At 42.3% G+C, this 15,121-nt stretch overlaps 1 protein-coding gene across 1 annotated transcript in view; it reads right to left on the minus strand.

The window, feature by feature from the left end:
* Positions 1-15,121, minus strand: part of LOC140479915 (ras-related protein Rab-3B) — a 168,501-nt gene that overhangs the window by 37,189 nt on the left and 116,191 nt on the right. The window contains exon 3 of the mRNA XM_072574288.1: positions 1,771-1,889. Coding sequence (XP_072430389.1) covers positions 1,771-1,889 — 119 coding nt within the window. The remainder of the gene's footprint in view (positions 1-1,770; positions 1,890-15,121) is intronic.

Below are 15,121 nucleotides of genomic sequence, written 5' to 3' on the forward strand. Positions count from 1 at the left end.
TCCACATATCCTACGAAGAGGCAGGCATAGCTGGGGCCCATGCGGGTGCCCATGGCTACTCCTTTGGTTTGGAGGAAGTGGGAGGATTGGAAAGAGAAGTTGTTCAGAGTGAGGACCAGTTCAGTCAGTCGGAGGAGGGTGTCAGTGGAAGGGTACTGGTTGATACGGCGGGAAAGGAAGAAGCGGAGGGCTTTGAGTCCTTCGTGTTGGGGGATGGAGGTGTACAGGGACTGGATGTCCATGGTGAAGATAAGGTGTTGGGGCCTGGGGAAGCGAAAATCATGGAGGAGGTGGAGGGCATGGGTGGTGTCCCGAACGTAGGTGGGGAGTTCTTGGACTAAGGGGGACAGGACCATGTCGAGGTATGCAGAGATGAGTTCGGTGGGGCAGGAGCAGGCTGTGGCAATGGGTCGGCCGGGGCAGTCATGTTTGTGGATTTTGGGCAGGAGGTAGAAACGGGCGGTCCGGGGTTGTGTGACTATGAGGTTGGAGGCGGTGGATGGGAGATCCCCTGAGGTGATGTGGTTATGGATGGTCTGGGAGATGATGGTTTGGTGGTGGGAGGTGGGGTCATGGTCAAGGGGGCAATAGGAGGAGGTGTCCGCGAGCTGGCATTTAGCCTCAGCAGTGTAAAGGTCGGTGTGCCAAACTACCACCATGCCTTCCTTGTCTGCCGGTTTGATGGTGAGGTTGGGGTTGGAACGGAGGGAGTGGAGGGCTGCACGTTCCGAGGATGAGAGGTTGGAGTTGGTGAGAGGGGTGGAGAGGTTGAGGCGGTCAATGTCACGGCGGCAGTTGGCTATGAAGAGATCGAGGTTAGGTAAAAGGCCAGCACAGGGTGTCCAGGTGGATGGGGTGTGTTGGAGCCCGGAGAAGGGATCGTCAGAGGGTGGGCGAAAATCCTGGTTGAAGAAGTAGGCGTGGAGACGAAGGCGGCGGAAGAATTGTTCGATGTCTCGCCGTGTGTTGAACTCGTTAATCCGGGACCGTAGGGGAATGAAGGTGAGGCCTCAGCTGAGGACTGATCTTTCATCCTCAGAGAGGGGTAGTTATGGAGGGATGGTGAAAATACGGCAGAGTTGGGAGCTAGGACCTGGTGTGGGGCTGGAGCTGGGACTGCGGGCGGGGTTAGGTGTGGGGGCGGGAATCGGGGCGGGGACAGAGATCGGGGAGGGGTGGCGTTCGGTATGGGGACGGAGATCGGCGTGGGGGCGGGGTTAGGCGTGGGGGCGGAGACGCATGCGGCGTGGTCGTTGTGCAGGTGAGTGATGTCACTGGGGGTGGAAGTGGCTGCAGCGACGGCAACCCCGGGGGGCAGAAGTGGAACACCTGAGGGTCCCAAGTAAGACAGGGGAGACATATTATAGCATTGGCCAAGATCTTAAGCAGCATATATTCAGCAGATGTGATACTTAGCTGCATTGGTTAAGAACCTTTAATGAACAATCAAAGAAATTCTCCAAACTGTTTCCTGAAATCACGGTATTGGCTCAATCCAATTTTAAGAGGACTTGATCATTAGTTAAGCAACATCAATTATGCATTTGACCACTGACCACAGGATTTTCTGCTGATGTTAAAGTGGATTGACCTGCTATAGGGACAATTCAAGAGCAACATTTCTATTGGTCTTGAAACAGAGCAACTGACAAGTTAATTACATTTTTTATCATCAGGTATGAGTAAATGTAAGGAAAGGATGGGGAATTGTTGAAAAAATGCACACAATGAATGCATTGGGACAGCAAAGAGAAGAAATAAAAAACATACCAGTCTTGCACTGCATTAAAGGATTCTTGATTGGCAATGTCATACATGAGGATGAAGCCCATGGCTCCTCTGTAATAAGCAGTAGTGATGGTTCTGTATCGCTCCTGACCAGCTGTATCCTGTAAAACAAAGTTCTAAGTTAATATAATGTAGTTTGCCACTGAAAAATAGTCATTTTGTAATGCAGAACTGCAGGAAAAAAATGACACGTTTTTGTCAAAGCTTTTTATTTCATTCATCAAGTCAATATGTAAGTTATTTCAATGCAAAGGGAACACAACATTTGTTTTTTTTTACCCGAGTGGTCAGTGACAAGCACTGCCCTTCAAACCAAAAGGCAATGCTGTGTGATCAACAGTCCTGCTTATTTTTTTTTTCTTTATTTAACCCCCACACTACCGCCTAACTGCGGTAGTGCTTATTTTTTTCCCCAGCACCCATGGTGTGTGTGTGTGCAGGTGTGAGACACAGTGAAAGACACAAAGTGTACGAATCTTTATTCAATTTCCACCACCAGGAAGATATGAAAAACACCCGAGTGGCCAGTGACAAGCACTGCCCTTCAAACCACAGGGCAATGCTGTGTGATCAAAACAGTGAAGGGGAGGGTAGGGACTAAATCAAAATAGAGTTGGACGGGGAAATAATACACTCCACTCCCTGCAGCGCCCACCTCTCCCTGAACAACTCCAGGGTGTTGGTGGACACTGCGTGCTCCTTCTCCAAGGACACCCGGGCTCTAACGTAACCCCGGAAGTAACACAACATTTGTACCACTTGAGAGAAAAATGCTGATTGGTTGGCAAGTTGACTCTCATCAGTAAAGGCATTGCTATGGAGAATGTAATGCCCCAACTAATCAGAGTTTAGATGTCATACTCCTTTCGAATTTACCTGACAAGTGCAAGACAAAAAGGTTTTGACAAAATGTGTATCTTCTTCTGCAACATTCAAATCAATTGCTATATTCAGGTGATGATTCAGACATCTGAGGTGGGGCAGAGAGGAAAATGAAGAAAGTACACCTTTTGGAAAGGGGGAGAAACTAAAACCTCTGACTAGGGATTTCTGATTATGGAGACCTTAAGTAAAATCTGAGCTTTGCTATTGTTAATTCAGATAAGAGGACAAGAAGGATATGCAAAATTAATAAAAGGAGATTTAATAAATAAAGGGAGATTTTAACTGAATACATGTAAATTGAGAATACCCAAGCAGTTTGTTGAATTGTTAGGTGAGGTTTATGACTGCTTCATAAGTCCATACTTCAAGGAATCCATGATGGTCAAATCTTAGTTCAATTTCATAATGGCAAGTGAGACTGATCACATGAAGGAAATGGATTATGAGATATCTCTTGGTGACAGCAACCTTAACATGAGTTTTAAAAGTCCAGTCATAAAACATGGAGTAGGCAAGGGGCCAAATGGCCTACTCCCACTCCTAACTTGTATGGGGTCACAATCACTGCAGGTTGACTGGGAACATTGTTAATACCTCAGTTCATAGAATTATAGAATAATAGAATCTCTAAAGTGTGAAAGCAAACCATTCAGCCCATTGAGTCCACACTGACCTTCTGAAGAGCATCCCACCTAGACCGAACACCCCCTACCTTACCCCTGCATTTCCCATGGCTAATCTATCTACCCTGCACATCCTTGGACTATATAGGCAATTTATTATGGCCAATTTACCTAACCTGCACATCTTTGGACTGTGGTAGGAAACTGGAGCACCTGGAGGAAACCCATGCAGACACGGGGAGAATGTGCAAACTCCACATAGCCAGTTCCTGAGGCGTTGACTCTATTGTAGACTAATGATGAAAACTGAAGATGGATGACCTATTAAACTACTGATAAAATGCTGTTTGTATTGGGATTTGAGCAAGTGAACAATCTTATGGTAAAATCTTTGAGATACATTGTTACATTTTCAGAAATATAATTCATAGATTTTGTATTTAGAATACATCAAAGATTAAACAGATTAAAAATAAACTAGCTGGTTAAGAAACAGACCTTAAATTGCCCCTAGTTTAGATTCAACTTTGCTCAGTTTTGGTAGTACCCAACGACAATATTTTAAAAGATAATCAGAAGTTTAAATTCTTTGTATTATGCCTCAGTGAGCCAATTTATTAAATATCCTGTCCATTTTTAAATTTTGTGCAAAATGCAAATCCCAAACCATTTTTTTATATTTCTTTTTATTAGAAAAGGTTTTTATTCTTTTACAAGAGTATAAAAATGCAAAAAAGAAAAACAATATAACAATCTTATGTTACAAAAACATTAACAGGAAATTATCTACTACTCTTTAGAATAAACCAAAACTATCATTAAAAAAACCATCTTTCCACATTAAGATTCAATAAGTAACTGTACTTAGCAAATTAGCTTAGGCTGACCCAAATTGTACGAGACCAACCTATTCCAACTTAGAATGAGTCAAATTAGACAAAATCATTTTGAATTAACTTAACTCAAATTAAATTAAAATTAAACTAAACTAAACTAAATTACACCACTCACCACGCCCCCACCGAGGCCCCCATCTTAGAATGAGTCAAATTAGACAAAATCATTTTGAATTAACTTAACTCAAATTAAATTAAAATTAAACTAAACTAAACTAAACTAAATTAAATTACACCACTCACCACGCCCCCACCGAGGCCCCCATCCATGGAGCATCAGTTATAATTTCTCAAGCTTCTTCCCCCCAGGGCACCCAGACCACCAAACCCGGCCCCCTCGTCTATATAAAGGCCTTGGTCATATTGCTGACAAGTCCGTGTCAATGAAATTTAAAAAGGGCCGCCACGTCTTATAGAGTGGTTTTGTTTTCTAGTGCAACACATTTGTGAGATATTCTTGGGGGATGTGCTCCATCACCAATCTATGCCACCCCATGAGACCTGGGGGTTTTCTGAGATCCAGTTCATTAGAATGTTCTTCTTTGCACAGTGTGTGACAATGTTAAATAATCTCTTCCCATGTTCATCCAGCGAGGACAAATTCGGCAATCCTAAAAGAAGGGGTACAGGATCTGCCTTATCTGGATTCCCAGGATCCCCACCAACTCACTCAATATGATATCCCAGTATCCACGAATCTTGTAACATGACCATAAACATTGCGTAAGGGTGCCTGTGCTAATTTTACATTTAGAACATCCTGGAGATGCTCCTTTCTTGAACTTTGCTAACCGTTCTGTAGCCATATGGGGCCTGTGAAGAATCTTCAATTGCATAGCTTGCGCTTTACTGTATATCAAAATTTTTTTCACATTCTCCCATATGTCCTCCCATGTTTCAAACAAAATTTCTTCTCCTAGTTCCTGACTCTAGACTCCATAGAGTCTTTCCATATCCTCCGGGGTGCCCCCTATGTATAAATGGTATAGGGTACTGACTGAGAGAGTGCCCGCACACTAGAGTGCTTTTCTCTCTATGTCAGACTTGTAGGGCTAAGCCAAGAGCGTAGTCCTTTTCTGTATGTAGTGTCTATCCTGAAAATAACAGAAGAGGTCCCTATTAGGCAGCCCACATTTGTGACTTAATTGGTCAAAGGATATCAGGACCTCTCCCTCAAATGAGGATATCCCAAACAGGAGACTCCCTTGACCTCCCATGCCTTGAAGCTGGAGTCCATTAACCCCGGCCTAAATCCTGTGGCTCCAACTAAAGGGGTGAACGGTGAGGTCTTATGTGAATTTCCCTCGCCCTGCTGCATTATTCTCCATGCTTTAACCATGTTTAAGATAATTGGGTTTTTACAATGCTCAGCCACGGATTTTATCCCACCCATAAACAGTAAGTTAACAAGGGACACCTTACCTGAGAAGCCCCGATGTCAAGCCACACCGATCCTGGATCCTAGCGCACCCATATATGACAATAGGGCGCCTCATACAGTCATACAGTTATAGAGATGTACAGCACAGAAACAGACCCTTCGGTCCAACTTGGCCATGCCGACCAGATATCCCAACCCAATCTAGTCCCACCTGCCGGTATCCAGCCCACATCCCTCCAAACCCTTCCTAATCATATACCCATCCATGCCCATTGTACTAGCCTCCACTACTTCCTCTGGCACCTCATTCCATACACATACCACCCTCTGCATGAAAAGGTCCCTTTTACATTGTTTCCCTTTCACCCTAAACTGTATTCTTCTTGGAGTTCGAGTTAAGGATTAAGGGGAGAATGAAGTTGAGAAACTTATCAGCCATGATTGAATGGCAGAGCAGACTCGATGGGCTAAAATCAGGAATTCCTGAAGAAGGGCTCATGCCCAAAACGTTGATTCTCCTGCTCCTTGGATGCTGCCTGACCTGCTGCGCTTTTCCAGCAACACATTTTCAGCTCTACAAGGAACAGTCTACAGGGTCTTTTCCTTTCTTTAAAATGAGGGCGATATTGGCCTCACTAAGAGAGGGTGGAAGGCAGTCCTGATTGTATGAATGATTATACATTCCCAGGATTGGCTCTGCCAACACGTTTATGAACTCCTTGTAGAACTTACTCGGGAACCTGTCTGGGCCAGGTGCTTTGCCGCTTTGGAGCTGTCTTACTGCTTCTTGCACCTCCTGTATTGTTGAGGGCGCATTTAAAAGGGAGGCTTGCTCTGCAGTTATACCGGGGAGGTCCAAGTTCTTGAAAAAGGATTCCATTCTTGCCACCCCATCCTAACAGCCCTCTGACCGGTATAGCTCTGCATAAAATTTCTGAAATATGACATTAATCTTTTTTGACTCGTGTGTGATTGTACCAGTTCTTCCCCAATGGACATAATGAACTGCAGGGCATTTTTCTTCTTAGCCAGATAAGCCAGATATCTACCTGACTTATCCCCGTAATCAAATAGCCTTTGCCTCACAAAGGACACGTCTCTCTTTGCCGCCTGCACAAGCATTGAATTCAGAGCAGCTTAAAGAGCCATGACCCTCTGTAGCTTGACCACAGACAGTCTATGGTAACTTGCTGACTCGGCTGCTTTTAGCTGGGACTCTAGCATCTATTGCTGCTCTTCTCCGTACCTTTTCCTGGTTGCTGAATATGAGATAGTCAAACCCATTAATTACACCTTGGCAGTCTCCCAAAGCACCAATGGATTACTGGCTGTACCCGAATTGATGTCTCAGAAGGCCCCAAACTCCCTTGTGAGACACTCTATAAATTTACTATTCTTAAAAAGAAACTGATCCATGCACCAGTTTCACGTGTCTATTCCATTACCCTCAATCTTGATATCCAAGTACACTGCTGCATGACCTGAGATAGCACTGAATTCAAATAGACCAACAGAGCAAAGAACATATCAATTCTCCTGTGGCATTTGTGTGGGTTGAAATAAAAGGTAAAATTCCTACCATTAGGTTGGAGATGTACCTGTATATCCACCAACCCCAACTCCCCACACAAGCTGTCTAGATTGCAGGGAGATACTCGAGAGACCCCTTGGCATCCTGTTCTGCCTCGGAGTCCATGAGTTAAAGTCCAGTATGATCATGATTTAAGGGGGTGCATTGGGGGACAACAGATGTTCAGGATGCCATACTCCTCCCCGTATATTAATGCCTTGAGAATGATGAACCACCTGTATTCATCCTTAATTTGTTCTTCTATCTGGAATGAGAGGTTCCTTTGTACCAGTATGGCCAACCTTCTACTCGGAATTGAAAGAGAAGAAGAATACCCTATTAAATCCTCCCTGCTGCAACTTCAAATGTTCCCTGTCAGGTTAAGTGTGTTTCCTGCAGCGGAGCGATGTCAACTCTTTCCTTTACACAGTTTGAGAGCACCCTTTCTCTTTTGATCAGAGAATGGCTCCCTTTTATGTTCCAGCCACAGCAGCCTGCAGTCCCCCAAGAGGAAGAAGCTTATTCACGGCATGTCAAGTGGAAAAAACACAGAATTTATAAAATCTAAAAACTATCCCTGTAAACATTACGAGAACTAAAAAGAAATGATGCTTAACTTAAACAAACAAACATATAAACAACAAATCGCTAGAGACTTCCCCCTTTCCCCACAGGGGGCATTCATCCCAGCCATCCTAATTCCTTCCAGCTAAGGCCACGCCCCAGACCCAAGCAATACCAACACAAAGAAAACATATTAATTACACACATGAGGGTTAACAGTGGGTGCCTATCCCATCCCCTCCATACAACGACCTCATTCAACTTCCATAAAAGGAACAACCACCCCTCACCACTGTCCAAAATTATTTTTTATTTTCCCCCAACCCAGATCACTGACTTCAAAGAGTCCAAAGAGTGCCTTGCTTTTTCTGCCAAGTCAAAATTATAAACAGACCCTCCATGATTAAAGCACAGTACTGCCTGATACTTCAAAGAGTATTGGATATTCAAGTCCCTCAATTTCTTCTTGACTTCATCAAAGGATTTCCTCTTCTTGAATATGGCTCCAGAGAAGTCTTGAAAAAACATAATTTTCAATCCTTTGTAAACCAGGGCCTATGAATGTCTTCCCAGTCTTCTGGAGGCTTCCATATCAGCTGCTTCTCTTTATAACCCTTGAGATGCACTAGGAATGGAAATGGGCGCTGATCCAACCCTACACATCGTGATCTGGTGGGCCCACTCCACACACTCGGCCTGATTTGACCTCCAGCCTTAGAAGCTGCAGGAGCCATTGCTCGAGGAAGTTAACCAGGCTCTCACCCTCCTCACGCTCCGGCAGCCTGACAATTCGTAAGTTCTTCCTTCTACCTCAATTCGAGGTCATCGACCTGGTCCAACAGGGCCCGACTCTGACCTTCCAGTGTTTGGATCCATCCCTCTGAATTCTCTGCCGTGGTCCTCTGTTCGACCACCTTGACATATTGATCCAGTTTTGGATCTCCTGCTCATGCTTTTTTAACATGGCAGAGATCGGTTCCAACGCCTAGTCAATTCTCTCTCGGAGTTTGACAAACTCCGAGACTCGACTCTGCTGGTCCAACAGGTTCAAAGGCACTGCTGGGGTTGTTGCGGCCGCCAGTGTGGGTACATCCCCCACTGTAGGGGAGTTCCCTGCTTGCTGTGATCCTTTGGCCCCCTTTCCTTTATTAGTTTTCATCGTATTTCCAGACCGCCAGGAGCTGAATTTATGTTATTTTAGCAAATTTTTCTTATGAATGATTAGCAGTGCAAGCCCACCTTACTTGGGTTTTGGTGCAGAGCCCAGCACAGCAGACTTATCAGATTGCCGCCATCTTGGATCTCCCCCATGTTGATTTTTTTTTAAATCTGTATTTGCTGTAATCAGCAAGCTGCTTGACAATGACAGTATCCATAAGGGGAATAACTTTCAATACAACAAGTGTCCAAACTTTGAGATATTTTCTGATTCTGTATTGTTTCTAATACAATAAGAAGACAGTTTTAGGGAATGTTAAAATTGAATAAAATTGAAATAAATGCAAAATGGAGGAATGGGGAAAAGGGGGATGGGGAGGGGCATTGAACCTTGAGTTGGCTAGGCTGTCAATTTTCAGTTGATTCGCAATGACAATTTGGCTATTGCATCTCAGTGATATGCCAGAGGAATACAAAATGTTTGTTACAGATATATTGAAGAAGGTTTAGCACATATGCAATGCTAGGGTTAGGAAGCAAAGACTCAAATTGAAAAAATAGTTCAAGTGAAATAAGGAAGTGAATTAAGCTTCACAAAGATTATCGAGAGAATCATGAAGGTAGAAGAATACTTGAAACTTCATAATTTGAGATACCGGTGTTGGACTGGGTGTACAAAGTTAAAAATCACACAACACCAGGTTATAGTCCAACAGGTTTAATTGGAAGCACACTATCTTTTGGAGCGACTACCACCTGATGAAGGAGCATTGCTCTGAAAGCTAGTGTGCTTCCAATTAAACCTGTTGGGACTATAACCTGGTGTTGTGTGATTTTTAACTTTGAAACTTCATAAACAGATTAACCAGGTGAATAACAGTCGAAGAAAAGGAATAAAACTGCATTTTTTCTAATACAATGGGAAGACAGCTTCAGGGTATGTCAAAATTGAGGAAAATTGAAATAAATGTAAAATGGAGGAATGGGGTGAAGGGGGATGGGGGCATTGAATCTTGAGTTGGCTAGGCAACCAATTTTCGAGTATTCCCTAAAGTGCTGCAGAATAAGGCAGGGCAGAACACACATGCCACATATTTATTCACCTGGAAACTGCTATTGGAGTCTTACAATCACTGGAAAGAACTCTGACATATGATTTCAGGCCCCATTCTCTGTCTTATGTGAGTAAACCAACCTCCTGTTTACCTCAAAATTGCAACAAGCAGACATTGATGCCAATACAACTCCTGAGGACTCCCTGCAATGTTTATTGTTGTTGCCGATTTTCAGACAAGAAATGGTAGCCAAACGTTGAAAATCATCCTTTAGTTTAAATGATTTTATTTTGTATTCAAAATTTGACATGTCACAAGCAAAGTACCATGTTTTTCAAACTGGATTATTCTGACCCAGAGGTTATATGAACAGGAGTTTCTAACAAATTAGAAAATCAGAAATTGATTGCAAGAAAGGTTCAGTTTATTCAATTTTATCAAAAAAGGCAGCTAAACAAAAATGTATAAATCTCTATTACATTGGAATAATTGCTTTAAATAACTGTTTCTTAGAAGTAATGTAATAATGTTATATAATTACAGTCACACTTGCCAATAATCTTTTAAGAGTAGAATATCTATTATCTTCCCTTTAGCACGAGGCGAATTATGTTAAGGGTTGACCGAGAAGTAATTGCTAGAATTGTGTTCAGTTTTTGGAGGCAAATTATCAATTGCATCTCATTAGGCAATTTCTCACGGAAAAGATTTCTCCATTTGTTAAGTATTTTCTCTATAAAAGACAATCAGGCATGAAAATAGGTGGGTGAGAAAACTGTGTAATTTTGACCAACCAGCACTTGATTATTAGTATTCAATATGTGTGGAGATATTTTTCTTCATAGATCTTGTTAATTAAGAGCAGAGCCATGCAAACCTCTGGAAAAAAACACTTCCTTCACATGGTCAAGTTTTGTATTTCTTTATCTAGAATTTTTAATGCATCTGTTTCCTGATGATAACACTTTTCCCGATAGACCTCTGTGTTATATTAGGACTGACCGTCACTATGGAAACTGTCTGGAAGAGGCCAAGCTCTGCGTGCTCAGAAACATAGAAGATAACAGAATGTAGTCAGCTCTCAGTTATGTTTTTGTGGATAAGGATAAGTCTGCGCCATTACTCACATCTTTCTTTTGGAACATGGGGCTTGATCAAATAAGGCAATAGAATGCATCACTCCTTTTTAAACATAATAAAATTATCACTTAATTTATAATTTTCAGTTCGAACAAAAAGATGCACCTGAAAAGATTACAGATTCTGACTAACCCATTTGTTTGCCCAGCATTTTCAGCGTTTCTCAGATTTTCATTTTTCTTTCCCCTTTTACTTTGCAGTCATTCTGCAAATTCTTTCCAAGATATTATCCACATAACCATAGGGAATTAATCAAACTTGTACACATACACCAGGCACTTGTCATATGCCCAAGAATGAAAAATTGGATTAGACTACTTCTGATCACCCACACTGAGATAAGATTTAGACACTCAAACCAATAATATAAACACTTCAACTCTTATGCACTGTTAAACTATGATCACCAATTACATTTAAATGCAAGGATATATGAAATAACTAAGTCAATCTAGTGAACTCACCTTTTCCAACATGCATATATGCATTGTCTCCCAAGGTTGAAGATTTATTTTCAATGGATACATTAACCTTGATATTAGTACAGTGCACAAAGGAATTTTATATGAACATGTCACCACATTACTGACATATTAATGCACACACATATGAAACATGGTAGGTTAATTAAGCAGCATTTGTAATTATGGATATAATATAATGGCTGCAATGGAGAGCCATTATGTATTTAGACAGGACTTGAAAGTTCGCTGGGAGAAAGTGAGGACTGCAGATGCTGGAGAACAGAGTCCAAAACGTGTGGCGCTGGAAAAGCACAGCAGGTCAGGCAGAATCTGAGGACCAGGAGAATCGGTGTTATGGGCATACACATTCCTGATGAAGGGCTCCTCTGATGCTGCCTGGCCTGCTGTGCTTTTCCAGCGCCACACTTTTCGACCTTGAAAGTTCACTGTACCAGGTAATGTTCAATGCTTCAAGGCTAACGAAAGAATGTCTACTTAGCATTAAGAGTTAAGTGTTGACAACATGGCTGATTTCTCTACTATGTAATACAGGTAATGTGTGCGATAAACACATGATGAAAGATATCCTATCATGTGAAATGTGACAGAAAAAAATATTCACACGCTGAAGCAACAATGCCATTGCCTGCCTACAGTACTCAGCAAAGCAAAATGTGTAGTCATCTGCTATATGCTGCATAACCTTACCATCATAGCTATACAGCAAGCAGCTAAAGACCACAAACCTGGTGAGGAAAGAAAAGGTAGGAGGAAGACTCAATCTAGGCAGCTCCTTGCTGCTCAGGCTATCAATAAATAATAAACCCAGGAAGTGTAATCCAATTCCCAAACACCAAACAGGCCTATGTTTCACTGGCAATCATAGTGCCTGCTTGGCCACAATGCAAAAACAAAAGCCAACACAAAATAAAAATTCCAAATGAAATTTAGAAATAAAATCACACCATATTGCATTAAAAAGTAAACTAATCACCACCGTGCACTTTCTTAGGGTCTGTCTTCTATTACTATTCTAGAACTCTTACACAGTGCTACTCCAGAAGCTGCAGAATGACTGAAGGAAGACTGTTGATGTTCTTCAATGGGGAGATTGCAGATGCCTGGGGAGGATAATCCATGGATCCATCTTTAACAAAGAATAAAACTGCAGAGAATGTATCACACTAATTTGCCAAGACGAAGACAGATGGGGGTGTCATCATTATGGCTTGAGATGCTGAAAATAATTTAGCAGAAACCAGTTAATTGTTAATTTTGTCATGTTTCACAGAGGGTTTCTCTCAGTGATGCCTAGTAAGATTTCTCACACTGCTTTCCAAAACTTGTCTAATTATCTAAGCAATACTCATCGTATTTTCCTTCTCACCGCAAATACTCACCATTGTCCCCAGGATCTCCCAGTATTCCTGGCACTGGCACCATGCATTTGGACAAGCACTGTCAGACAGAAGTCACCCTTCACTCTGCATGCAGTAGGAGGGCAACTAAAAACAATAACTTCTCAGAGTACAAACTCATGGGATATGGGCATCACTGGCTGGACCAGCATATATTGCCCATTCCTAGTTGCACTTGAGAAGGTGGTAGTGTCCTGCCTTTTTGAACCACTGCAAATCATGCACTGTAAGTAGACCCACAATGCACTGAGGGAGGGAGTTCCAGGATTTTGGCCCAGTGACACTGAAGGGACGGCAATATATTTCCAAGTCAGAATGGTGAGTCGCTTGCAGGGGAACTTGCAGGTGTTCCCATGTATCTGTCCTTCTAAATGGAAGTGGTTCTGGATTTGGAGCATACTGTTTAAGGGATCGTTGGAAAATTTCTGAAGTGCATCTGTAGATGGTAGATGTTGCTGCTACTAAGCATTGGTGGTGGAGGGAGTGGATGTTTGTGAATCTGGCGCCAATCAAGCAAGCTGCTTTGTTCTGATGGTGTTAAGCTTCTTGAGTGTTGTTGGAGCTGCAATCATTCAGTTAAGTAGGAAGTATTCCATCACACTCTGGACTTGTGCTTTGTAGATGGTGTGTGGGCTTTAAGGTGTCAGTAGGTGAGTTAGTCACTGCAGGATTCCTAGTGTCTGATGTGCTCTTATAACCACTGTATTTATATGGCGAGTACTGTTGAGATTCTGGTTAATGGTAACCCCAGGATGTTGATAGTTGGTTGGGGGGGGGGGGGGGGGGGGCGGAGGGCGAATTATTATTTCTTTTATGACTTTGAACGCTTAAAATCAGGTCACCTATTAACTTGCTCAGCTATTTTCTTAAAACGTCAAATTTCGAAAGTATCTCTCAATCATACAATGCTTTACCCAGCAATTTCCTACTGAATCTCCTTTACACTTTTAACATTGTAAATTACACAAAGGCTGGACATGACAATGTAGCACTATTTTACTGCCATACCTTGATATGCACTTAATGTTAGTTAAGAACAAAGTTATACAGTTTAACTGTCCTTGGGTGTCATTCCATCTTAGAACTCTGTCAAAGTGAGTGTTGCTCTTTTCCCAATGCCCAGTGTAGCCCAACAAGCTCTCATTGCTCAATGTGGGACCATCACATACAGCAAAGCTTTTAAACAATTCAAAACATTCATTTTTGTTCAGCAAAAGCCAAAGTGAGCAGTGTACAAACAGGAACAAAAAAGCAAAAGCTTTATTTGCCTTTGGGAACAGCCAGGCACTGCTTGCTTTTTACCATCATTTTTCTCCACAGAAGGCTGCCGCTGCTCTCTCAGCCATGAAAAGTGCATCACATCCTCTCCGTGCCTGTTCCAGTTCAACACAGTACAGCATGCTAGGATTATGCAGCAGAGTCTGACTGAAGTGTAGCGCAAGACTTCCCAGACCAATCCAAGCATAGGAACCTCTTCTTCAGCAAACCATCATGGCTCTGATAAAAGAATCGGTTGCATTGTATCTACCTCCACCTCAGTCAGAAGATTGCACAATGGAGTAATCAGTCATAGCCCCAGAGTCATCGTACCTCAGTAACCATCCTTGTAACATATCTAGCTCTTGACGGTATATCGTACTCTTCCATACAACGAGACATGGAGGACTCTGACAAAGAAGTTCATGAAGTGCCGTGATATGGACCTTTGACAAAATGACTTTATTGAAATTAGACATCACAAGTTATGTCACATAGGTACAAAGGGACATTCTGAGTGCTGTATGATCACAGGTACCTTTTCCCATTACCCAACACATCATCAAGAAAGGCAGTATTGTACTTAAGAGTAAGTTGGCAAATACCTACAGTTTAAGGTGAGAGGAAATAAGGTCAGTGCTCTTGCGCAGTCTTTGAGATATTGGATTATCTTTTTCAATTGTGGTCTGGATGTGTCATTTTTAAACTCGCCTACGATTACTTCTGCTTCACAGAAATGACTAATCTCCAAACTGCAATGACCAAAGACATGGCCAACATTGATTCTGATCAGAAATTGCACTCCACAAAATTCAACACTGTATGTATTTCACATATAGGGTACTATGGTAAAAGATGATAACAAACTATGTTGCGAAAGTGCCAGATTAATGCAGTTGCCTTTTGAAGGGCCTCATGTTAT

The sequence above is a fragment of the Chiloscyllium punctatum genome, chromosome 7 (genome assembly GCF_047496795.1).
Source record: "Chiloscyllium punctatum isolate Juve2018m chromosome 7, sChiPun1.3, whole genome shotgun sequence".
NCBI classification, from domain to species: domain Eukaryota; kingdom Metazoa; phylum Chordata; class Chondrichthyes; order Orectolobiformes; family Hemiscylliidae; genus Chiloscyllium; species Chiloscyllium punctatum.